General features: G+C 35.7%; 2 protein-coding genes across 5 annotated transcripts in view; one reads left to right on the top strand and one right to left on the bottom strand.

Annotated features, from left to right (window-relative positions):
- LOC140142508 (tetratricopeptide repeat protein 21B-like) overlaps positions 1-2,845 on the top strand; it is a 57,025-nt gene extending 54,180 nt beyond the window's left edge. For all 4 annotated transcript variants that reach the window (XM_072164495.1, XM_072164498.1, XM_072164496.1 and 1 more), the window contains 2 exons: positions 484-604; positions 1,631-2,845. In XM_072164495.1, coding sequence (XP_072020596.1) covers positions 484-604; positions 1,631-1,776 — 267 coding nt within the window. In that variant the 3' untranslated portion in view covers positions 1,777-2,845. The remainder of the gene's footprint in view (positions 1-483; positions 605-1,630) is intronic.
- A 1,721-nt stretch (positions 2,846-4,566) lies between these two features.
- Positions 4,567-26,260, bottom strand: part of LOC140142272 (uncharacterized) — a 35,349-nt gene continuing 13,655 nt past the window's right edge. The window contains exons 4-15 of the mRNA XM_072164240.1: positions 25,540-25,646; positions 25,021-25,133; positions 24,294-24,451; positions 23,470-23,557; positions 16,470-16,628; positions 15,266-15,354; positions 12,000-12,086; positions 10,887-10,987; positions 9,945-10,057; positions 8,850-9,007; positions 7,839-7,926; positions 4,567-6,962 (exon numbers count right to left, since the gene is read on the bottom strand). Coding sequence (XP_072020341.1) covers positions 6,915-6,962; positions 7,839-7,926; positions 8,850-9,007; positions 9,945-10,057; positions 10,887-10,987; positions 12,000-12,086; positions 15,266-15,354; positions 16,470-16,628; positions 23,470-23,557; positions 24,294-24,451; positions 25,021-25,133; positions 25,540-25,646 — 1,309 coding nt within the window. The 3' untranslated portion in view covers positions 4,567-6,914. The remainder of the gene's footprint in view (positions 6,963-7,838; positions 7,927-8,849; positions 9,008-9,944; positions 10,058-10,886; positions 10,988-11,999; positions 12,087-15,265; positions 15,355-16,469; positions 16,629-23,469; positions 23,558-24,293; positions 24,452-25,020; positions 25,134-25,539; positions 25,647-26,260) is intronic.

Raw genomic sequence — 26,260 nt, 5'->3', positions numbered from 1 at the left:
CACACAGTGACAAGATTGTAATTCTTTCTGGTTTGGGACACATGCAATGTGTTAGCAGTCCATGAAATTATACACATAAGTATATGGATATCAGAATTAAGCTTGTATCCTCCTCGACTGGCCTTTGATGCAAATCAACCAAGACTGTACTTTCATTATGAGTATCCAAGCAGTACCAGGATTGGTTTAGGTCAGTCAGGGATTAAAACTTTACTCTTCATGAAACATTATACAGGTGAAGCTCTATACACAAGAACAAGAGGTATAGATCCCCCCAGGCAGAGAACCATCTGGGAAAATAAGTGGAAATGGTCAGTACCTCATACAGTTGCCACTAGGAATTGAACCCAAAACTGTGCACACCAGAAGTGATTTTCTCTAGCCATAGCCCCAGCCTCCAAGCATAGGACTAATATCAGGGAGGAAAATGCTTGCAATCATTATTTGGTCTCTTCATAATCCTTTCCTTTACACAATTTGCAGTCTTGCAGCAAAGCCTATGAATACCTTGGTTTTATCATGGAGAAGGAACAGTCCTATCAAGATGCATCTGGCAGCTATGAGAAAGCATGGAAATTTGCCAACCAAAGCAACCCTACAATAGGTAAGTTACCAATGGCTGCTCTGTCACTAAGGAATGGTGGAATTGGTTTCACTATGAAATAGGTGACCCCGGCCATCCGGGTACTTATTTTACATGACGCTACACTTACGCTTTTCAACCCACAATAGATCGTGGAGCAGAGCGACTAGTTGAAGACTTGTAGCAGAGCTGACTCAGTTTGTTTACATTCTGTTTTGTCCTCGAATCAAGCAAATTTCTGGGCGGATTTTGGTAAAATAAAAGGTTAAATACTTGGTGAAAATTACATTTTATGTGATGCTGAACACATGAACACGTAGAGGAGAGTCTTGATTTTTGTTGTTGGCTGGAGGCCCCATGTCGAGAAGTTATAGAAATGGTAGTATTTTGGCCGATTTGAAAAGGGACAAACCACAGAAAACTACAAATTTGACTTCTGAATCGGATTTGTTGTCAACGGAGGTCAACGGCTTGTGACGTCATTCCGGGTTCACCTATATAGATGTTATTTTTAAGAAAAATGTATGCCTTATACAAGTACATGATTTCTCTGTATGTATAAGCTATAAATGAAATAACCATCGGTCCAGTAACAACCATCTTTCGGACAATAAGCAATTCATTATCTGTACACCTCTCTTTCTCTGAATGTATCATTGGCAAAAGATTGAGACTCCACTTTTTATTGATGTCCTCTTATTATCAGAGTTCCTTTGCAATTTCTGGTCGATGTAGCTTGTATCTGCCTTAATACGGAAGTAGGGTCCTGATTGGCTAATTGAATCATATCATGTAATATCGGCACCCCATTCATTGAACACACATCATAGCATAGCGTGACCTGGTTCTATTTAAGCGGTATTGGCAACTGCAAAGGGCACTTGCTGAAAACAATACATAGAGCATAAGAATGTCTAAACGTGACCATCCATTTCTGGTACAGAGCCCTACCTTGGCAAAAATTGAATTTTTACGTACAAAATGATGTGTAGTGTACATAGCTCATCACAAAGTAACATTACTTTCTTTTGTTTAATTCTTGCCTAGGTTACAAGCTGGCATTTAACTACATGAAAGCCAAACGATACGTCGACGCTATTGATGTCTGTCACAAAGTACTAGCAACGCATCCCAATTATCCTAAAATGAGGAAGGACATCCTGGACAAAGCAAGGGCTAGTATTAGAATATGAAGGGAATTGTGCAAATATATACATTCCATATAGCTGTACTTTTATGTATTAAAATACTGTCGCTGGATTATGTGATCTTTAGTACTTCTAATAATATGTCCCAGAAAGTGGTCACATACATGTAGGAAACTGCTGTCAGCAAAAGTAGCCAAATAAAATCTGTCATTTCCTCTATATAAAAACTGCCACGTTTCAACAGTGTCATAGCATACCTGCCAACCATCCAGATTTAATCCAGACTCTCTGCTTGCACTTTCCCACAATTAAAATTGAGAATATCCAGATTTAAAGAAATGACATTAAGGCTGTATCAAAATGATTGGTACCAATCAGTTCTGATGCTTGTTTAGCAGCCTACTTCTTCCAAATGCAACATGCGCTCCTCTTGAAATGACCATAATGTATTGTTATGCAACTGTTTATGACATTAATCAACATATAATGCGTATCCTATGTTGGATTTTGATGTGGCGGTCATGTCCATATAATCACTGGATGGGTACCAATCATTTTGATACAGTCTGCATATGGCTTGTTCAATATTGGTTATACCTGGCTTTGTGCCAAATGTTATAATTAAATATAAATAATGTATTTGCAGTGTGACCCCCATTTTCAGCAAATTATAAGCTCAAAAAGTGACAATTATAACATTAGAAAGTAGAAACTTTGACAGACCAATTTGATTGATAACATTATTGTGCTTATATTTAATACTCGTCTCATACAAATAATGTAAGTTTGTAAATATACTATGATTTATACTTATAAATAGAAGTATGCCCAGCAAACACAAAATGTTTTAAAACATTATAAACATGTTTTGGTTTTGGTTGAAACATCTTAACAACATTTTAATATCAGGTTATATTTAAAGGTTTATGAAAACACGTTTTAAAACATTTTATATGAAAAACCGATATAACATTTTAAAAATGTAATTGGAAAATATTTTTGGGTAAACATTTTTCTAAAATATTTTATCAACACTACATTTAAATAATATTATGCAGCAAGTTTTCAAAAATGTTTTTGAATGTCAGTAAAATGTTTAATACCCTTATACCCATAATATGTGACATTACAGCACGAATGAGCGTAAATGTCCTCAATTGTATTCTGAGTTACAGTGTAAAATGGGCATGAAGGTCGTATTCATAGAGTACCTCAATTTGGTGCTACGTGTACCTCATTTAATGAGATACACGTAGCACCAAATTGAAATACCTATGAATATGACCTTCATGCCCATTTTACACTGTAACTCAGAATACAATTGAGGACATTTACGCTCATTCGTCTGTCTGTCACATATACTCTGACATTTAAATGTTTCTGTAAAACGTTTTGTGTTTGCTAGGTGCTTATAGATTGTTACTTCACCTTGAATGTACATATGAATATGAGTTAAATTATCAGCTTTGAAGATGTCAGTTTGGGATTGCTCAAATGGTAGGCATGCAATTTTGGCAAGATTGAAAATAAGATATTATGAATAGGGTTATTCCAGATTCCAGAAAAATACAGCACAATTTTTTTGGATTAAAAATATATATTTTGTCAAGTGAAACATATCCCAATCCTCAGGGGCGTAGCAAGCGGGGGGACAGGGTGGACAAAGTCCATGGGCCCCGAGGGTTCAGGGGCCCGAGCACAAAAGCAAAAATTAAACAAGGGCTGATAATGGAGAGCAGGGCCGGATTTACCATTGGGCCAGATGGGCCCGGGTCCAGGGCCCCCAAAATTGCCCTTGCACCCCAATAACAGCATACTTTTTTGGCCAAAATAGGGCCTACAATAGTCTGGGGCTAAAATAGTCTGAAATTGAATTATTTTCGTGTGCTTTGCGCGCAAATGTCCTACTAACATCGGAACACAATATGTTAGCCCCCCTCTATATTATACGTAAACCAAAACTTGGCCATGGGCCCCTGATGCTCTTGCTGCGCCCCTGCCAATCCTATTCCTTTAGTTCTATATATTATCTGTTCCAACTCCAGTGACACCTCATGCATATTGTCCTAGGTAGGATTGAAGGGGTATGAGAACTTGCACTACAGCCCTGTTATATTGATTTTTCAAAGTAAAATAGCAATACCTCTTTCAATGAATCCAAAGGTCAAGAGAAATTAGTGAGGTGTCACTGGAGCGGGAATAGATAATAACTGGCAATAAAAGTTCAATTTTAATATTTGACCAAATTTTGGAATTAAGGGCCAAAAACACGAGTTTTAAGGTGTTTTTTATGCTTTGGCAATCAAGCCCTAAGACTTCTACAAAGACTCATTTCAAGTTATGCATTCTAATTTTTGAAAAACACATTTTTTAATCTTTGTCAGAACCAATTATCAAAAATAACATAAAATATTAAAATTAAAGGCTTAATGTACGATTTCCTTCAAATTTTAAATTTGTCATTATATACTCAAAATGCTGAAATAATACTAGTAATAATTATCGGGAATGGTTTCTGTTAATTTTGAGCTGAAATAACGAGGTAAAGTGAAAGAAACACTGCTTGTTATTTTGGCCGTTTAACACGCAGTTCTATGGGAGGACATAAAGTCATAATTCTTTGAATTATGACTTTATGTCGAACTTTTAACTCTGTTTACCTACAAACACAAGAAATTTGGCTGATTCCATTTAGGTGCAAGTTGTGACATGTAAAACATTACAAATATGCCAAAAATCAGGTTTGAAAAAAATTAACCAAATTCATATTATAAGATCGTACATTATGACTTTAAGTTCAAAAAACCTCTTAGATATTCTCAAGATTTTGAATGCTTAGACTTGTGCCAAGTCTTAGAATTTTGTTACTACAATTGTAAGAAAACATGCAAAATTACATGTTTTTGGCCCATTTGCCCTCAAATTGATAAAATATTATACTTATATTGCCAGTTACTAGAACTAACTGGTAACTTTATTCATAAGTCTGACCGTCAATTTGAAACTTGACAGGTTGCAGTACTTGTAAGTGTTTGAAGCACACAGAATTAGAGGAGAACCGGGACTCAACCGCCATCTTGGTACAGGCAAAATTGGGGATATTCGTTTTCCCTTGGAATGCATTCAAGGCATTCGTTGTCATGTATGTTGGGCGCATTTGGGAGACGCACTTGATGCGACATGTACGCGAGTACCAAGATGCTTCAAATGAGACACAGAATTGTTCTCGTTCGTCTCCGCGCACCGTCGGCAAGGACCCGAATACCCCCACTTTTCTGCCCATAGCTGACGGCGCGATTGTATGTGGCGGTATAGGGAGCCCCGGTTCTCCTTCTTTAATTCTGTGGTTTGAAGAAGTCATTGGGCTTTTTCATTTGAAATCTGCATAAACCTGTGGAAGATTAAGAAAAGTCTTCTACAGAGGGAATATGTATTTCAAATGGAATTGGCTTGGGTACATTATTTTAGAACCCATACACTCCCTTGTATATGGATTAACCTGTATCATCCACGACTGGTGTGAGTATTTCAAGTGGAAGCTAGCCAGTTGTCTGTTCCATTTGAAACCCATACTCTCCCTGATAAAGACTTTAGTTAAGGGGGTACTACACCCCTGGCCAATTTTATGCCTATTTTTGCGTTTTTCTCAAATATTATAGCACATTGGTGACAAGTAAGATATGTATATTATAGGGGCAAGGACTGCAACTATTGTACTGAAAATTCAGCAACTCAAAGCAAGTAGTTATTTATTTATTGATGAAATATTGGTTTTCCCTCATTTTTGACTGTAAACCCCACAACTGTTGTCTGTGCTGAAATAAAATTTACAGTGCAGTAGTTGTAGTCCTTGCCCCTATAATGTACATATCTTACTTGTCCCCAATGCGCTATATTTTTAAGAAAAATGCAAAAATAGGCACAAATTTGGGCAGGGGTGTAGTACCCCCTTAAAGCTTTTACAGGGGAATGTCAATTTCATATGGAATAGCCCATTACTAATTAGCATTGCAACAAAAAAAATAGAAGAGGTTATTCCATGTACAGATATGCTATAATACAATGTGTGTGATGTTTGTAGATGTACACGGTAACAGTGTGAATGTACCATAAATATATGTTTGAAATATAATCATTTGTATCATTTGACTGATTTGGTGTTTGTACTTAAATATTGAGACAAATCAAGCTGAGGAATGGTATGGGTTCTTTCTAGGAGACCCCAAGGCTTGATATAATAGGTACCATTTCTATCCATGATGTTTCTTAGAAAGGAAAAATGTCCAAAACTCCCATTTTGATATATTATTTGCATTACTCAAGAATCGCAAGACCTACAGAATTACAAATGTGATTATTGGCTAAATCATTTCCTATAAGTTGATGTATTGATATTAAGAAGAACATCAATTTTTGAGTTAAATCGCTAAAACTGGAAAGATATAATTCATATCCCACTTACCTAAGATCATTAATCATTGGTATTATCTAAACATTTCAGATGTTGAATTATTTTTAAAGGATGAATGAAAACAGGTCTTGTCATTGCTAAGTTACTATATTCCCTGAATATGAGCGGCAGTTAATAAGATTTACATTAGTTATAAGCCCTGACTTACCAGGGTTTTATATTAAGGTCATTTGCACTCCTATAACAAATTTATTTCGAAACATTAAAGCCATAATATACAATTTCGGTCAAATTCTAATTTTGTTATTCTTGGCCAAAAATAATGAAATAATATTAGTAACAACTGTCAGGAAGGTTTTCTGGTCATTTTAAACCAAAATGATGGGGGTGAAATGAAAGAAAACTCATTCACTATCATGGTCACTTCTCTGGGGTGTTCTATGGGGTGATTTAATGTCTTAATTAAGACATTCAAAATTGCTCTGTTATCCTACATAATACGACAGTTTTGGCTGATTCCAATTACTGTAACCAATACAAATACGCCAATAAATCTGGTTTGAAATTTTTTTTACAAAAGTAAGTTTAAAAGATCGTACATAATGACTTTAATACCTCTCTTCAGAAACTGGTGAGATCTATAAGAAAAGGTTATTTGCTCATCATAAATCTTAAACGTTTGATTTCCGAACAATGAAATTTTAGAACAAATTTTAGAATTTGAATTTTATGGTCAAAAGATTGACCTGTATATTTAGAAGCAATGTATCACCTAATTGATTGTCATCTCAATTGGGTAATGGTCGCTGACATCATCTGCCTGTGGGAGAAAGAAAATGAAGAATCAAGTAGATTGCAAGACGAACTTAATCAGCACGGAAAAACTTAATCAGCTTGAATACAAAATTAGCAACTCTTGATTCAATATCGCATTGGGGCCCAATTTCATCACACTGTGCACTCTCAGAAATGCATTAATTAAAAGTGCCCTAACTTCTTAAAAGTATACATTTCTGGAATGATATAGTCAAGGAATCTAAATAAAAACACAGATTTGGTGTTTAAACAAATGTATTGAAGAAAGTCGGTGGACAAAAGCACATTTAAATAATTGAGGCAAGAAATTTGTTTTTTGTGATTTTCTCCAAAATTGTTGTTTTACAACAATACACACTGTGTTTATATTTAGATTCTTTGACCTATTTGCTTTCCAAAATGTATACTTTTATATAATATGACGTCAGTTTTAATAATGCTTTTCTGAGACTGCGCAGTCCCCTTAACATGAATCAAAATTGATTTTCATAAACTCATCTTGAGCCTGCAGAATGCACATGATTTTAAATGAATTCTATTCTTGCAAGTTTAGGAGAATCTTTGCAATAATTTTTCTCTGATTCTCGCTGTATATTTTATCCCTGTTGCACCTTTAATAATATTTGATTATTTGTAAGTGATCACTAAAGGTTTCATTTAGATTTTTTATGGCATCAAACTAAACGTAATAATATACCGTAAAAATTCGTTAATAAGCATAATTATGAGTCTATCTGAGTTGCTCAGACAAATTTTTAAAATTTGTTCTTGCCTGAGCAACTCGTTAATAGGTACATATGCTTATTACCGAATTTTTACTGTACCATATAATAGTGTCCAGAACTTAAAGCATGACTGTACCTAATTCGTTTATTCTTACCGTTTCATAATCCAGCCCATAATAAGCGTCAAAGTAGAAGACCCCAATACCTGTTATGATGTTCTTCATGTTATCATTGACAACCCACCTGATATAAAGTGAAATGAAAAGTCATCAAGTACAAACTGATACGATGGTTCATCACTTTGTGTGTGTGTAATATGTGACCCGGCAGCACAAACGAGCCGTAAATTCCCTAAATTGTATTCTGTGTTACGGTGTAAAATGTGTACGAAGGTCGTATTCATCGATAACTTAAGCTGGCCCGACATCCGTCTTATTTTGATAGTCAAAAACTAATCAATATTGTTGAAGTGGATAATAAGCTTCTACCTATGGCCGGCTATAGAACTTTTAATAGCTCTGGTCTTTGTTTGCTTTTGCTAAATCCTGTTCAAGTGGTGGGTTACCAGGCATTGTATTTTGTACAGGTATGCATAACCAACAATTAACAATGAGAGAACTTTCTTAAACCTCGTTGACTTGGGGATGATTTGAAATGACCGCCAATTATGACTGTTTGATATATATTGCCAGCAATGTGGAAAAAGAGACACATGTAAAAACGTAAAAAGCTATAATTTTGTTGAAGGAGCAAAGTTTAACAAACCATAACCCCGCTTCTGGATATCGTTTGAAGTCAAATGATATACCATTTTTAAGTTTATGATGTTTATTTTTAAACACGAAATAAAACAAAATTGACCGGGGAGGAATTTACAGCTCATTCGCCGTGGACGGTCACATATTGGCGGCAGCAGAGGCTATCTTGGGTTTGGCCACCCAGTCAATAAGAAAGTCACAATTGTGGGCATTTTTTTGGATTTTGCCCATCATGAAATATCCCCCCCCCCAAAATGCTTCTGTATAATTGATTTTTGTTTGAAAAATTCTGTGTACAGTACAAAATAGACAAATCCCTGTGACTGGACAATTCTCCCATACACTCATATACACCCCGGTATAAACCCACCCCCACACACACCCCCACACCCCTACACAAACCTTTACCTGTCGTATGCGCAGTGGGTGTTGGTGTTTACAGTAGTATCTGCATCATCAGGAGTTAGCCATATGAATCGTGTTTGGGAACGCAGTCTAATGTTAGCCCAATCATCGTCTCTCACATAGGTACAATCTGCGTTCAAATCGCCAGTCACAATCACATTCTAAGCGAATTGAGAGGAGAACCGTAAAAATGCCACTTTATTTAAATTATAAGAAAAAGGGTTCTTGGCTGTCCTGTATGTAGAACCCTCAAGAAAAAAGGGTTCTTGAAATTTTTTTTTTAAGAACCCCAAAATGGTTCTTTCTAGCCTTTCCAGAACCCTTTTCAGGTCTAAAATGGTTCTTTCTAGAACCCTTTTCTGTTCTTTGTAGAACCATTTAAGGTTCCACATTCAGGGCAGCTCAAGAACCAAGAGTGTACGGTAATATACCAGTAATGCTGATTACTTAGGATTAACTTTAAGACTAATCTTTGCAAGCATATACGATGTGTATTTTACTTGGGAGACGGGTGTTGTTTTACGCTTTTTTGGGACAAACAAGTCCACATTTTGGGAAGAAAGTCCACTTTTCACAAAATCGCCCCCCCTCCCTGGGAAAAAAAAAGTCCACTTTTTCAAAATTAGCACCCCAAATAAAATCCTGTGTACAGGCCTGCCCCCCCCCCATCCCGTGTAATGCTAATCAGAAGAAGAAGAAAATCTGTAAAAAAAAACAAAAAAAACAACATTGAAATTCAGCCCTTTTTGTAGTAAAAATCACTTAAGGTCCACTTTTGGCCCCCTCAGAGGCGTAGCAAGCGGGTGGACAGGGTGGACGAAGTCCATGGGCCCCGAGGGTTCAAGGGCCCCGAGCAAAAGCGAAAATGAAGTGGCTAGTGATAGGGCTGATAAAGGGGATGTTAAAAGGACCCCACACTGCTCCTTGTCCATGGGCCTGAGGCTCTTGCTACGTCCCTGGGCCCAGGCTCCCCACACCCCTCAAAATATATCATTGAGTCTGCTCCCTATTAACATTAGAAGTAAATAGCACTAATATGTGTCCTTTCCTTGGTAAAGCCACCGGAAGGCAAACCGTCGGACCCCGCGTCGGACTTACCGTTGTGCCGTATTTACTGACAGCATCATCGTAGACGTCGGTAAGATAATCACACTCGGCGACAGCGTCGTCAGGTTTCACATGGATATTGACTATTGCAAAGTCTTTGATTACTGTATGGGGAAGTGAATCATTTCTTAATATGATTAAAGTCTTTTGTACGAATGCTCGTAAGTGAATCTTTTATTATTTGGCAAACTTACGAAACATAATATCCGCATAGGCCATGAGATCCATCAAATAATCGATATTGTTTGGACATGTTGAAGCTTACTTTTAATGAGCCACTTCACTGCAAAATCTAAGCACTTTATAATCACTTGAATTTTCAGTGCATTTAAAATTCAGAAATAATTCCAAATGTTGACAGTTGGTAACGAGTGTCATGCTGCAATGTTTAATACAATGTTTTGTATATAGCTAGTTTCCAAAAATGTTATGTTATTAAACCGGCTTAAACTACCATTTATATAACCCAACATTTAGACGTTTTCTGTCAACTTTTTTCGAATGTTTTCGATACATTTTGTCTTTGCTGGATATTACCCCTTTTTCAGCTAAAACGTTGGTAAAACGTTACAAATTGTTCAAGGACTCTGTAATGTAATGATTTTTAAAAAACCAGAATGCACAATAAATATCCAACAAATTAGTTTCATATCTGGGAGGGGGTCTTCGAACAAATTTCTTCGGGGATGTGGCACGCACACTTTCGGATGCTGACTTCCTCTTTACCTACTTTTTGCTGTTTTTCCAACTCATCAGTATACAAAGTTTTCACAAAAAGCACCCCTGGGTTTGATATTGATCGAAATTTTATAATTTTTGCTTCACTTTAAAGCATGATCAATCTTTGGCATCTCTAACAAAACTGTGTTTTGTGTAGTAGTAGGGTGGCATCTGTAAAATGCCCTCATCTGTTTTCATATAGCCTATACTTACTTGTTGTTGGTGAGGTAAAGCGTACGACGTATGGTTCACGTTCAAATACATCCCTCTTATCATCCCAATCGTAGGCATCAGTGACGGTCAACTTAGTGGGTCTATTTTAGGGATGACACAAAAGCGTAATTATGTCAAACGCGTCATTATAATGTAGGCTGAGGCCTGTGTGGGACGCACCACAGTGTTAAATTGCAAAGATCCGCATAAAGGCAAAAAAAAAGGCAAGTTGCTCAAAGTTATCTATATACACATCTTTGCATGTTTGGAAAATGAATTTTCAAGCCTTTTCCATGTGCCATAAGTAATTGAAATCCCGAAAAGCGGAATAATGTAAGCGTGGAATTTCTTACAATACTATTATTATTCATTATTATTAATAATTTTTAAACAATTTAATATGTTTATGCAACCTTTAGAAGAATGTGTGCAACCTTGCAGAATTTTTGCAACTTTGAACGACTTTTCGAAACTGTGCACAACTTTTGCTCGACTTTGCACAACATAACTTTTTACAAAAATGTACGGATTGGAACTTGGCCCAACTTGACCCAAGTTTATATATGCAACTTTGAACTTAGCAACTCTTAGCTCTATTTCATTATTAGCTAAGTTTAATTATTTGATTATGTCCATCTCAATTTTCAAATAATGACTATTGATGAAAATAACGAACGCTTTGCTCAAAATGAAAAGTAATGCGAGTGGATGACGGGAAACTTGGAATCAACTTTCATTAGCACCATGGGCGTCAATCCGGGAAGGGGGAAGAAGTGCCACCCTCCCACCTTTCGGCAAAATTACCCATTTTATGTTCTTTGAGCCACTTTTTGACAATTTTGGTCAGTTGTTCCCCCCTCCCCCACATTTCAAGCCGGATTGACGCTTATGATTAGCACTAATTACCAACCAATCTGCTTGCTCCAGTATTTCCCTTTAAACTTTTTTGACTTGTATTAGATTGAGAGCATTTTGGACCCCCGCCCTTTCTTATGGCCCCATTCCTTTGTCAATCTAACGAATTACAAAAGAGAACATTACGTCAGCAAATCAGTCTGAAATAGTTACAAAGACCGTGATGTATAAAAAAACACCAAATATTTTATGTCTTACTTGAAATAATAAATGACCTGTTCCTGGGATGATGTCCGTCCCTGTCTGGCGCCCATGACATAGGTGTACATAGTGGATCCTACATGACTGTATTGGGGAACAAAATTATTACATCTATTAACCGAGAACTACTTTGACATTTTAATACGTGAATCTTCTCCATATAAATCATGAAAAGTCCTAAGTATCATGTGTAGGTAGGCCTACTGTGAAAGTACTCATTAAGGGCTGTGGTATGAATGTTTGGACAGTATTTTTGTGGGACATGGGAACACATCTGACATATCGAATTGCATTCTGAATACGAAGAATGTCCTTCTGATATCAAATAAATTTGAATTTTTTGAAATTCGCGATAAAATACACACATTTTATGGCAAATGATCTTTTTGATAATTTAACAGTCCTCGAAGTAAACTTTATAAATCTAATGATACGTAAAGCCGACGATCAATTATTGAAAATTTGGACCTTTCGTATTGAAGATATGGATTTTTTTTTTTATAAAAGATCTAATTTTTTGGTGTTTTTGGGATCGTCGGCATTTCATCCCAGCTAATACACTTTAAGTACATATCATTAGATTTAGAAAGTTTACTTCGAGGACAGTTAAATATCAAAATTGTTAAAAATATCAAATTTTAATAATTTGTCATAAAATTTGTATTATATCGCGAATAGCTGCGAATTTCAAAAAATCAAAATCATTTGATATCAGAAAGACATTCCTCGTATTCAGAATTCAATTCAATGTCATGGTGTGCTCTCATATGTCCCACAAAAATACTATCGAAACGTTAAGGGATCTAGAATGAGCGTTTATTGCGTTTCGACAGTATTATTTGTGGGACATGAGAGCACCTCAGACCTATCGAATTGCATTCTGAATACGAAGCATGTCTTTCAGATATCAAATAATTTTCATTTTTTGAAAATCACGATATAATACAAATTTTATAACAAATTATAAAAATTTGATATTTTTCAAATTTTTGATATATAACAGTCCTCGAAGTAAATTATATAAATCTAATGATATATTCTTAAAGTGTATGTAGCTGGGAAGAAAAAGCCGACGGTCAATTGAAAATTTTGACCTTTCATATTGAAGATATGGATTTTTTCCCAAAAAGACCTTTTTTTTTGTGTGTTTTTGGAAAAAAAATCCATATATTCAATACGAAAGGTCCAAATTTTCAATTGATCGTCGGCTTTTCATCCCACCTACAGTCACTTTAAGTATAAATCATCAGATTTATAAAGTTTACTTCAAGTACTGTTAAATATCAAAAATATCAATTTTTAATGATTTGCCATAAAATGTGTATTAAATTGCGAATTTCAAAAATCAAAATTATTTGATATCAGAATGACATTCTTCGTATTCAGAATGCAATTCGATATGTCTGACGTGTTCTAATGTCCCAAAATAAATACTGTCCAAACGTTCATACCCCAGCCCTTAATACCAGAGCCGGCCTTACATATCCAAACGAACAATTAAGAACGTATGCTCTTGACCCGGGGGTCACTCCCATTGTGGCCTGTACACCATCCGCGATAATCAACTTTTGAAAAGCACCCTAAACAAGGATTTAACCCTTGGCTAAAACAATACCCTAAACAGGTGTTTTCACACCCTGAACAGGGATTTTATTCCTTGCATCAAATTTCATACCCTAAATTTCAGCAATTGCAATTTTGCTACCCTTTTTTCCAATATTTCATGTTTTTGACACCCTAAACGCGTTACGCGCGTATCGTGCTTACCCAAGAAAAACTACCCTTTTTACGCGTTTTCATTATCGCGGATGGTGTACAGGCCACAATGGGAGTGACCCCCGGGGCTCTTGATAACCAAAGAGCGCAAATATCTTATCGTGTATACTATCTTATTGTCATCAAAACAATATTTATGTCGCGTGTCGTCTCCTTGCCCTTGTATCCATAACCTACGTCATCAGAGAGGTTTGTTAGAAAGTCATTTTGGGCAATTTTCATTTCAATGCATTGGAATTGAATTGGAATAGAAATGATGTGGTTTGGGTATGAATTGAATTGGATTGGAATTGAAATCATCGTGATCAATGAAGAATTGAACTGGATTGGAATTGAAATCAAGCCTAAAAAAATTGTTTGATTGGCGTAACCCGACCTACCCTAAATTTAGCTCCGACCCTAACTTTTTTCTTTTCTTTTTTATTTGCAAAAGTAAAATTTAAACTACTTTTAAGAACAAGTGTTGTTTTCGCACTTCAGTTTTCAAAAGTTCTTACCAAAAGCCAACTATTTTTGGTACACCTTATAGTCCAGTGGTAGGGGAGCAACCTGTAAATTTGCTCGTGTAATTACAACAGATGTTCATTCGTTGATATCAGATAATTCTATATCATCAAATATTTGGTTTATATTTGACGATAGAAATTGTTTCCTATATCACATGTAAACATGATGTAGAACACACCCAGATAATGACAGACATGTAATGTCCCGGTCCAAAGTAGCATCATCATTTTGCTGCTTGACATAAATAATAGTAATTAGTGGGTTTTTATAGGGTTCGCCATCGGACAAGTTTAGAACTGTCAAGCTTTCGTCAGTAGTAGCTCTGACTTCGGGACAAAGCACCTAAGTATGAGATATGTAGGCCACCCCTTGCCTATAAGGCTCTGAAACGTCCATTGAAGAGACTGCCCCTGGTCAACAGAGAACAAGCAGACCTCGCCTATCTGCTTATTTTAAAGGTTTGGTAGCTCTGAAAAGAGCCGTTCACTGAAGACTGTCTCTTGTCTACAGAAACAAGCAGACCTCGCCTATCTGCTAAATTAAAAGGTTTGGTGGCTCTGAAAGAGCCGTTCACTGAAGACTGACCCTTGTTAATAGAAAATAAGCAGAACTCGTCTGTATTAAAACACCAACAACTTTTCTTTTTCTTTTTTTTCTTCTTGTTAATCAACCATGAATGATCCTAGCGTTTAGCTCTAGGTCCAGGGACACTCCAAAACCGAAAAAGAAACTTAAATTGAACACTGCCTACATAACCCTAACCCAAAACCTAGTCTTGCCACTTATCCTAACACTATCCCTGACTCTAACCTCATCCGAAACATAGAATGCCCTAAACCCTAAATTGAACTCTTTTGGACTGATGATCCTTCGGACTAATGGGCCGTTCCCGAATAAACATGATGAATAGTAAACGACGAAACAACGTAGATAGGAAGAGGAATGAGGAGAAGATTAAGATGAGATGTTTGGTGACTTACGCATTTAATGCGTCTAGCAAATCAACCACAGCTTCTTGAGATTTATCTCTGTACTCTTGCACCATAATCAAATCATATCTTGCCAGAATCTGAACAAAATGCACGGATTTGAAACAAGTTGTCAGTATATAAGTTGATCCAGAAGTTGCACTTACTTGTATACATTTGTGTACGTTTCTGCAACCACTGTTGCCTTTATCAACACTTGATGAATAGCAATTGCTACTGACAACCAACGCTAGAAGTAATTCCAGCGCTGATTGTAGAGTTGCCAGTTGGTTTTTCTTCAAGGGAAACTTCAAGAAAGCCCCTGGAAGCAACGGGCAACTCGTTAGATCAGCGATGGAACTACTTCTAGCGTCGGTTGCCAGTATAGCAGTCACTACTCATCAAGTGTTGGTAAAGGCAAAGTGGTTGCTGAAACGTACACAGGCAAAGCCTAAAAATTGTTTGATTGGCGTGACATCTGGTATCTGGTCTCTGGGATTCTTTTTTTTCCACTTTTATAGCTGTAAATTGCGTTTGATAAAGCCCTTGTTTTCTTCTTTTTTTTAAATTTAATTTAAATTTTTTTAAATGTTTTTCTTTTGGGGGGGTGCAAAAAAGAAAGCCGGGGTCGGGCCTAATTTTAGGGTCGGTCGGGTTACGCCAATCAAACAATTTTTTTTAGGCCTAAGTGCAATTTCTGTATCAGATACTAAGAACCTTATAGGCTAAGTTTACTATACAAGCTATACCAATCCTGATTTTAGTTTTAGTATCCCATCGACTTTATCAACCTTTTACAAGGTATAACGGCATCCAGTAAAAATTAAAGTAAAACAGCATACTTGGGATATTTTCTTTGCTGCGACTATGTGATGTTTGTTAATAGATATAGTTGTTATTTTGTCTATGGTTGTTTTTCCTATTTGGTAATATATATCTATATATGAAGAGCTTTGTTTCAAAACCCCTTACATTCACTTGAGCAATTTTAAGAAAACATCAAAAAATCATCAAGAAAATCACTGATATAAGGGGGTTTGCAAAAAAAGCAGTTTTTGGTGGGATGCTGATCCTACCCAGGCTTCCCGCCAAAAACTGCTTTTGTTACAGACCCCCTTATATTAGTGATTTTTTTGATGATTTTGTGATGTTTTGTCAAAAATGCTCAAGTGGATGTAAGTGGTTTTGAAACAAAGCTCTTCATATTCCTACCAACCTTGACAAGAATATCCACAACATACGGCTTGCCGACTTTGGTGACACCAAGAACTTCGATGTTAAATGACGCAACTTTCAATGACACGGCGACATCAGCACAAATCATCAGGCTTAGCAGGCCGATGTAAATCAATTGCTTGTTCTGCATCTTGTAGGCCTACTTACAGGTTTCTTACAATCAATTCAGCTAGCAAAATATTCAAATGATTTAAAATAATATTTTATTAGGGTCTTACTATGGGCTATGAGGCTATGACAAGTATTATGATGTGGCGGAGCCGTTTTGTTTCCCGGGGACTCGGGAGCGACTTTCAAAGGGGAAAAATTGACAAACATTTGCACAAAAAAACCCAAATTCTTAATATAGGTTTTCCCGTCCAATTTCAAACTTTGGTCGTTCAGTTTAGTATAAGTGTCATTCCTTTTCGCGCGAAATTGAATGAACGCTACATTCTCGATTTCAATTTAGCAAATGTGCAATCTATTTCATTTAATACGCATTCAAAATTCTAAATAATGCACCCAATTTCGCAAATTGTGCAGCAAATTCCGCAAATTGTGCAGGCAAATTCACTTTGGCCTTGAATTCAGAGCCTATTTGGAAATACAAATTCATATATGCGAATCAAAATGGAAAAATGTTCAATAGAATTCGCGAAGTGCAGAATCAAATCCAGAAGTTCTTAAATATTTTACAATGGTTCAAATATGAAAATGCTATTTATCGTGTTTATATTAAGCATTAGATACATGTTTCATCGACATTGTTCAAACAAACTTTCCTATATTAAATGTGAAGGGAAAACATAGTTTTAAGTAGTGTTAAAATTGCCCTAATTGCATAGGCCTAATAAAAATAAAATGAATTATAATTATATATTTAAAAGCATTTCCCGGTTTAGTTCAGAAACCATAAAGTGATGTATGTCCCATAGTTCAATCAAGCTCAGTGTAGTTAATCATATAAAAAAAATCTGCTTCTTCTTACGATAGGTCTTTTTAAATCTTCGTATTTTTAATTGTATATGAAGAGCTTGTTTCCAAAAGGCGCTAAATCCACTTTTGGAAAAAATTGAGTTATTGGTACCAGTGTATAGTGTTATATCATAAGTTTCAAGGAATCAAACTATTTTTTCCAAAAGGAGCTTAATCCCATTACAGGGTGGGCCAGAAATTTGACTTTTTTTCCAAAAGGCGCTAAATCCATGTCAGTTTTTTTCCAAAAGGCGCTAAATCCATCCGACCAATCACCGTGCTCAGTAGGGAATTAAAGACTAAAATTGCATAGGACTATTTTCCTGTTGACAAGGCAACTATTGATCATAATTTAAATCACAAAAGTTTGGAATTTCAACTTGTACACACACCAGTACACCCCCAGCAAGCACAGACGACACTTTACGTGCAAAATGGAATGATTTGACAGAATTTTCGTTGTAAATTTTCTGAAAAAAAATTTGCACAATTTTTTCACATTTTTAAGCTTTTAGTGAATAAATATCATTACATTGTTGAAATAAAGTGCAGTTTGCTTTATAAAAAAATATTTGTGTGTATTTTGTTTAATATTGCAAATTATTTTGAATATCATTGAATATTTTGTTTCCAAAAGGCGCTAAATCCACGGGTATTGGATATTTTGTTTCCAAAAGGCGCTAAATCCACTTCAAGCTGTTTAATAAAAGAATACTTACAATTAAACATTATAATCAGGATCTCAAAAATAGGTGTTTTTGTAGTTACTAACATGAGAACTAACATTTAAAACCAAAAAATAAATGAATAAATACTAATAAGGCTTTTAATTTAAAAAACGATGATTTTCTCCTATTTCACTAATATGGATTTAGCGCCTTTTGGAAACAAGCTCTTCATATGTAGGCCTACCGTATAAGAATAAAAACTGAATGAACACAGTCAAAACAACATCCAGAAATTAAATAGCTAAGCATATTTTGCAGTTGACTTGTAAACATCACAACCTGTTTAATTAATTAATATAGACCCATTTCGTGTCCATTTCATTGTGTGAAAATCTGGATAATATAATTATAGGCCTATTATAGTATAACATATTATTAATTTTTATAAAAAAAAAAAAAAAACATTTGAACATGTTAATAATTTATGCAGTGAAGGTGAATAGTGAGTGTTCAACATTTATCATAAACACATGAAATCCTGGAAACGTGTTAAGCGATGTTTTAAACATATTTTAATACGTTCGTGTGTTTAAAACAATATTAACATGTTACATTCGTATTCGTATTTGCAAGCATTATGTGTTTATAAATGAACACTATACCTAAAGTATACTTCTCATTACAAGCATTTCCCATAAAAACATGTGTGTGTTTATTCTGTGTTACATAGGACTACTCACTTTTTTCTGCTGCAAAGTAGACGTATAGGCCTATACCCGTATATTTGAAAAAGCGCATTAATTTCAAAATGAATTCCTTTTCGCTAATTAGATTGTCAATGCGTGAAATTGAAAATCGGATTAACAACATTTCGCAGTCTCTCGTGCATCTATGGCGAAATTGATTAACTATTTTTTTTAAATTCGACGTCTGATGGTGAAATTGAAACATTCAAGAACGAAATTGAATTCACAATAATGAATTGTTCTGATCATACATTAATTTGATTGAACTAGGCCCTATAATGAAATCGATTGCTCATAATGCGAAAAAGAAATCGGGATTCGTTGCGATCATTCAATCTTGCGCGAAAACGAATGACACTTTTATTAAATCGAACGCACAAGTTGCGAAATTGACCAGGAAAACCTATATTTCATGGCAACATATAGAGTTTAAAGCACGTGAAGAAGTCAAAACAAATGGAGGTATTCGTGAGAGAGTGTTGGGACGCACGGTGTATGTGCCCGTGTTCGCTTAGGCCTATGTCGGGGTTGTTTATGTCCGTTTGGTACGAGTGTTATTTTTGTGAGGCAATCCTGAGACAGGGAAGTCCGCATTGCTGTTACAGTTGCTTTACACACACATCAAATGGGCTGTGACATGTGGTCCAGAGAGCTGTTAATTATGTCAGTGCATTTTGCTGATGTGTCAATTGGGCAGGTGACTGACATGTGTTCAGAGCAGAGTATTGAAGTAATCCTGTGTGTAATTTTGGTTCATTATTGATGGACAGGATTTTAAAATATGACCTTGTGAAAAATTATAAGTTTCTTATTGAGCCCAGTTTAGTACAAACAGAATCAACTTCCACTTTATCTATTAATTAATTCATGTGAACGAATGCAGACTTGAGTTAGCTATACTTATCAAAACATTATGTATTACAATTCATAAGCCCATTAAAATAAGATTAGTTAGTGCTATCGGCTCTTTTCGCGTATGACTCGTCTGGTCTGTCGTATTTTCACAAATGTGCTTCTTCTTGACAATTACAGAACTACTGTCTGTTCAATTAGCTTAGATTCTCTCATTTTTAAGATATTTGAAAAAATAAAAAATTGTGGTCAAAGTCATCAAAGAAAAGTGTTAGCACAGCCTTAGACCTAACGTGATTTATACTTTTCAAATTCTCAAGTTCAATTTAAAACTCCATTTCTTTTCAATTTTGGTCTTTTCCCGCGATATTTTTATAAAAAGCCGTAGAACGTCGGGTACCATAAACTTTTTTGAATCAATCCATTTAGAGCAATGGGGATGAATGTCACAATGCCCAGAGATAGTATTTATTCGACCATCCGCATCAGGAAGTATTGTCCAGCAAAATATTTGCCAGTATGCCTAATTTGTGTTGAAACCCGCCTGTTGAAATGGGTCTGAGAATGTGTCTAAGACGGTGTAGGCCTATAGGCCTATTATAAAACTACACATTATTTTCAATTTGTTATTTCGTTTTGTTTGTTGAATACAAACTGAAAAAACTGTGAAACAAAATAACTTTTGTACAAGAAAATATTATTTAAAATAATCAAGTAACAGAAAACAATTCTTGTAAAGTCACTGTATCTGAAAATCACAAGCGAATGCTGATATTCTTGGGAAGCAATGGTTGTATTAAACAAAACTCAATTTACATTGTAAACCAGTTGAAATAAAAACGAAATCCATAATTTTAATGTCATTGTTTAGGAAAAAAATAATGCTCAGAATAATGTTATGCATAAAACGTAATCGCGCCATATAATTTCGTGTAACAAAAACCGTTGGACCATCATCACCTATAGAACCTATCCAATAACCGGAACGATATAACAATTGAAATGACAGGACAGATTGGTGGACAGATTGTTTTGCTAAATTGGATAGGGTCTATGCCCTAAGTTGAGAATGGACCGTCTCACTCGATTTGTAAAAAGGTCACGAACCCTTTCGGTGGACCCAAGTAACTGCCTAAAAAGAGGCAAAATTCAAAAGAAATGGGGTTTTAAATTGAACTTTGGAATTTGAAAAGTATAAATCATGTTAGGTCTAAGGCTGTGCTAACACTTTTCTTTGATGACTATGGCCACAATTTGTTATTTTTTCAAATATCTTAAAAATTCAAGAATCTAAGCTAATTGAACAGACAGTAACAACAATCAAACAAAATATTACTTACCTCCAGTACATGAAATACAGTCGAACTAATTTCCAAATAATAGATGATATTCTATGATGTATTCAGCTTGCGATAGTCGACACCAACACGATCGATCTACGATGTATAGGACCTAAAGTCAGTCTGGTAATAATAGTTTTCCCTTCAATTTTATAAACGCCTTATCATAAAGAGATAAGTTCCCTTAAACAAATAACGCAATGTGCATGTGAGATACACTATATGAAAATAATATTTAGTACCTTTGCAAAGGTTTGTGTTGGCTATTCCAGTTAAAATCCCCACGCCTCCTATATGGAAGACATGGCCTTAATATCCCACACAGGGGGTGTAGCTTTCAAATGAAGCTACCCATTCAGATAACCTCATTTGCAATTCACACTCCCTGTGCACGATTAAGGTAATCTGTTCCATAGGGGTGTATGGATTTCAACTGGAATAGCCCATTTCCAATTATAAGAATTAGGTCGAATGTTCGTTGTGTAGAAGCTTCTAATTTCACTCTTGCTAGATTGACTTCGCAATTGTTTTGCTAAAATTATGCCCAGCTCAGAAATAAAACCACAATTTGCTTGGATTTTATTTTATTATTGTTTTCTGATATGCTCGGGATAAAATGGTGAGCGTATATTCTTTGTTTAAAATACAAAATTAGGACTTATAAAAACACCAAATAAATCCTGACCTTTGTGTGCGTTCAACCAGTTTACCGTGTGCCTTAGAACCCGATAGACGGTGACATTTGACCATACACTAGGATCCACAACATGCTCATCTATCATGGGAACAGTTCTTAAACCCTAATACATTTGTACATTCATCCTTTGAAAATTTGGGTACACTAGCTTCTACCTCCATGAATTTTTATTATTTCTGGTTTGTTAAATCTATGTTGTTTGTATTTTATCACCTGAAAGGATGACTGTAAAAACAAATCCGAAGTGTTGAGAGATGACTTTGATAGTTTTTTGGAAATGTTCAGCCGATTTTTATCTCTTCAAGAGTAAAAGATAACTTGTCTCGTTTATTTGTTTCTTGGATTATTATTACGTGAAAGATGGGAAGTATATTATTATCGGCAAACGGTGACGCCCAAAAAGATTTCTTCACATGCTTAATGCATGATATGCTGTATGCTGCATCATTCATTTCATCCTCAAGCGAGTTTGGAAATCATTATTGCAGACAATAAAGAATTCGCCATACAGATTTTATGAAAATATTATTTTATTATGTCATTTTTAAATCATTTTAGTGCACACTTAATGTGATTGTGCACTCATTCCTTAGTCTATTCTGATTTGACTTTTACATATGAGTGAAAGTTTTATGGGTGTAATTTAAATATGTTCAGTACCATTTCTTAATTCACTATTATTTTTAACTTTTTTTTCTTGGAAAAAGATTGATATACGGATTAAATCTACATTTCTACAAGTTATTGTCCTCCAATTGAAACCATATGATTAGATCGGTATCGTCTGAAAGAAGGAAACAAATAAAAAATATTATTATCATCATCGTTCGTCTTCTGCGTCGTCACTGTCGTCATCATCAGGAACAATAGCATCGGTGTCATCATCATCAAAATTTATCCGCATCATCACGTCATCATCATCATTACTAAAAACGTCACCATTGTCATCGTCATTACCATCGCGGTATTGTCAACATCATCGTTATCCCCTCATCGAAATCTTCACTCTCTTTCGTTCTTCTTCATCGATGTCCGTGTATATATAACGAGTAGAAAACTTTTTCTTGTGTTCGTTCAATGAATACATTACTTGAAAATATTATGGTTAATTGGTTATTTCGGTTATAAATTGGTTGTTTCTTACCTTAGCTCCTGGTTTTGTCCCCCTTTTATCTATTCGATAATCATTTCAACCGGATAGTGATCGCTGACATCGTTACCCTTAACGCGTATAATGAAAAACAAAAGTATTATTAATTTAGTTATTGAGATTTTCCGAGGTTATTATCATAATTACTTGAATCGAAAACAATGTGATGAGACACATGCATGGAGTTAGGAGGGAAGTGTAGCACATCGGTACGGGCTCTGACTCGTAATCGGACGGTTGCGAGTTCGAACCCCGGTGATGGTATCGTGTTGTGCGCTTAGTACTGTATACTGTCTCTCCACACAGGTGTATGGGTACCGGCTTATGCTGGGAACGTAAACAGACTCGTTGTGCGGAAGGAATAGCTGACCCCCCACCCCAATACCATGACATTATTCACGGAGGAGTCTGGAATCACTCCGGCGAATACTTTTTAGTATGCAGAAATCAGGTTATTAAGCTGAATTTATACTACTTCGCTGAGCGACGAGCGATTGGTATTTGACCAATGAGCTAGCGAGCTTTTCGCAACGCAACAACCAGTAAAACACAGCTTTATGCCCTACTTACAAACGAAGATGTCATTCCATAAAAAGCGTCATAGTAGAACACAGACGGAGAATGCGCAGTACTTATTAAGTTGCCTGTCACCACTAACCTAATGGGAAAAGTAGATTTAAGTTAGTTTTCAATATGCATATTTAAACATGTTGATGTTAACATGAAATACCGTAGAATTCCGTCTACAAGCATGTCGCCAAATAAGTGTTTTATTGACGAAAGAGACGAAAGGCAGACACACTCCACAAAAACATTATTGGAAATTTGAGCAATTAAATTAAATACTATTGTAATACGAATCTATTGTAATGTTTTGTTTATTTTTTATTTTTATTTTATTTTTATTTTTTGTGAAGGGTGTCTGCCTTTCGTTTCATTCGTCAAAAAAACACTCATTTTAGATGTAATACGCTTGTAGACGGAATTCTATGGTATAGACGAATCCAATTTCACGCATTCCTCCTCCTTAATGGCTGCCAAAGTTGGGTCCCCGTCGGCTCCATCTCATCTAAAATGTGAAATGATGCGGCCTTGGCGGGTATTTTAAACTGCATTCTATCACCTGTGTTACACGTAGACAAAAGAATAATGACAGTGTAGAACACAAAAGAATCTCACATCGAATTTTAAGCGGCTTTAATTCACCCAATTGGGCACTCACAACACCTGTTTGGTGCATGCGGGGACCCGTCATAGCCGACCAAATCCTGACCATGACTAGACTTGGCTCGTTGGCTTCGTCTATAGAAACGGAATTCTATGGTATGGAATGTGGATAGAATCCGAGTCTGAACCAACCCATTTTTTTAATGAATTAATAACACAGAACATACCTATCGTAAGCACAGTTAGTATTTGGACTCTGTGTTGTGTCTGTTTCATCTGGAATCAACCAATGGAAGCGGCTTTGGGTACGCAGTCGGATATTCGCCCAATCCTTAGCCCCGACATAGTTGCAGTCGGCGTTAAAATCGCCAACGATCGCCACATCCTATAAACATCAACACATCACGTAAAACAAATAAGAGGGTGATTGTATTGTTTTACTTAAAATACTCATCTAGGCCTATTAGTTAGCTTAAGTTTGTTGTATATCCATCTCGGGATCTTCCTAGTCATTTAAATTGCTGGACCTCCGGAATTGGACAATTTTACTTTGTGGGGCCGTAGTGGTCAGCGACAACCTGTAAAGTGTGCTGAGGCTTGTGGATCAACGTCTAGGCGTTGTGCCTGTGCGTATAAATCACTGCAGTAAATTATACTTATAAATTACTTTTCTTTTTTTCTTCTTAATTAATGTTCACATCTTGTTGAAATTCGCTATTGCTTGTACAGCTGTATCGGTTAGGTTCAAGTTGAGTTTCGAGTTGGGTTTTTAAAATCCTATTACCCCAGACAACATAATCCATAATTATTATGATAACATTTCAGACGTTCTTACTTTGTTTCAATTGTGTTATTGTTGCATGGATTTCAAAAGGTTTAGACCAGGGTTAGGGTTGGTGTCAGTCAGTTTAAGTTTTAGGACATGGGCTATAGTGGTAAATCTGAACAACTCACCTCTATCCCCCATGTAGACACCACATCATCATAGACATCAGCCAGATAATCTATTTCTACAACAGCGTTATCGGGTTTAGCATGAATTGCCATCATTGCAAAAACTTTTTGCTCTGTGAATATAACGAATATAACGTGTGGGTGAAGGCAAAATTCAAATAAAAACTGACTTAAAGTATCGTATAAAAAGACTAAAACTGGTCATTCATATTTAGAAAGTAGAGGCAATTGGTTGGGTAATTAATAATTATATAAATTATTTTTCTTTCAGATCGATCATTTTGGTCAATCAATAAGAAGCCTGAGCTCAGCTTAGCTTGTTATCACAGCTAAATATCTGTTGGTGATATTTACCTTTATAATCTATAGACGCTGAAAATCAAACTTCGTTAGGCACCAGAAACAAATTTGTTCGATCTTTGGATCGACCTCTGATGCTGCTTCGATGCTTGTTTTTAATGCACCGAAAATCACCGACATTTATGAACGACTAATTAATCGAACTAATTTGTTTCTTACCTGCACAGCCATCTACTGCACTGAAACGTACAATCATGGGTTCCCTTTCAAACTCATCACTGGGCTCCATATATTCGTAATATCCCGTGATTTTTAAGGAGTCTGGTCTAAGAAGAAGAAGAAGAAAATATTCAGCTAAGATGGACCCTTTAAAGAATATCATTAAAAAAGATGACAACTTTAACAGACCAGCACTATTGGAAGAACAAGTTATTATCTCTAACATACGTAGTGGGGGCATGTGTCCTGTTTACAAATAAATGACGACATGCTAAAAGCGTCCGAGGGGTACATCTTATAGGAATCGGTCAGATGAGATAGACTCCTACTATTTTATCATGAAAAAAAGATTTTGAGATATCGGCACGCACGAGTAAACCTAATATAATGCTGCCTGGTGGTACCAGCAAAGAAGCTGCAGATACACCAATATCACACACTGTCGTAAATCGTAGCTGAAAAGCTATCAATTTCATCCCAGCAAACACAAAACGTTTTCGACATCATTCGCAAAAGGTTATAAAAAGTTGTCAGAAAATGTTTAAATGTCGGGTTATATGAAGGGTATATAAAGGGTATAAAACGTTTTCGTAACATTAAAAAACATTTTTTGATAACCTACTGCAAATATGATAACATTAATGTTATTAAAGTGTTGGCAATATATTTGGCAAAAATAGTGTACAATAACATTTTGAAAACATTTTAAAAATATTGTTGT

This window comes from Amphiura filiformis, chromosome 20 (genome assembly GCF_039555335.1).
Source record: "Amphiura filiformis chromosome 20, Afil_fr2py, whole genome shotgun sequence".
Taxonomy (NCBI): Eukaryota; Metazoa; Echinodermata; class Ophiuroidea; order Amphilepidida; family Amphiuridae; genus Amphiura; species Amphiura filiformis.
The sequence above is the reverse complement of the archived record's forward strand: the minus strand, read 5'-3'. Positions and strand labels throughout refer to the sequence as shown.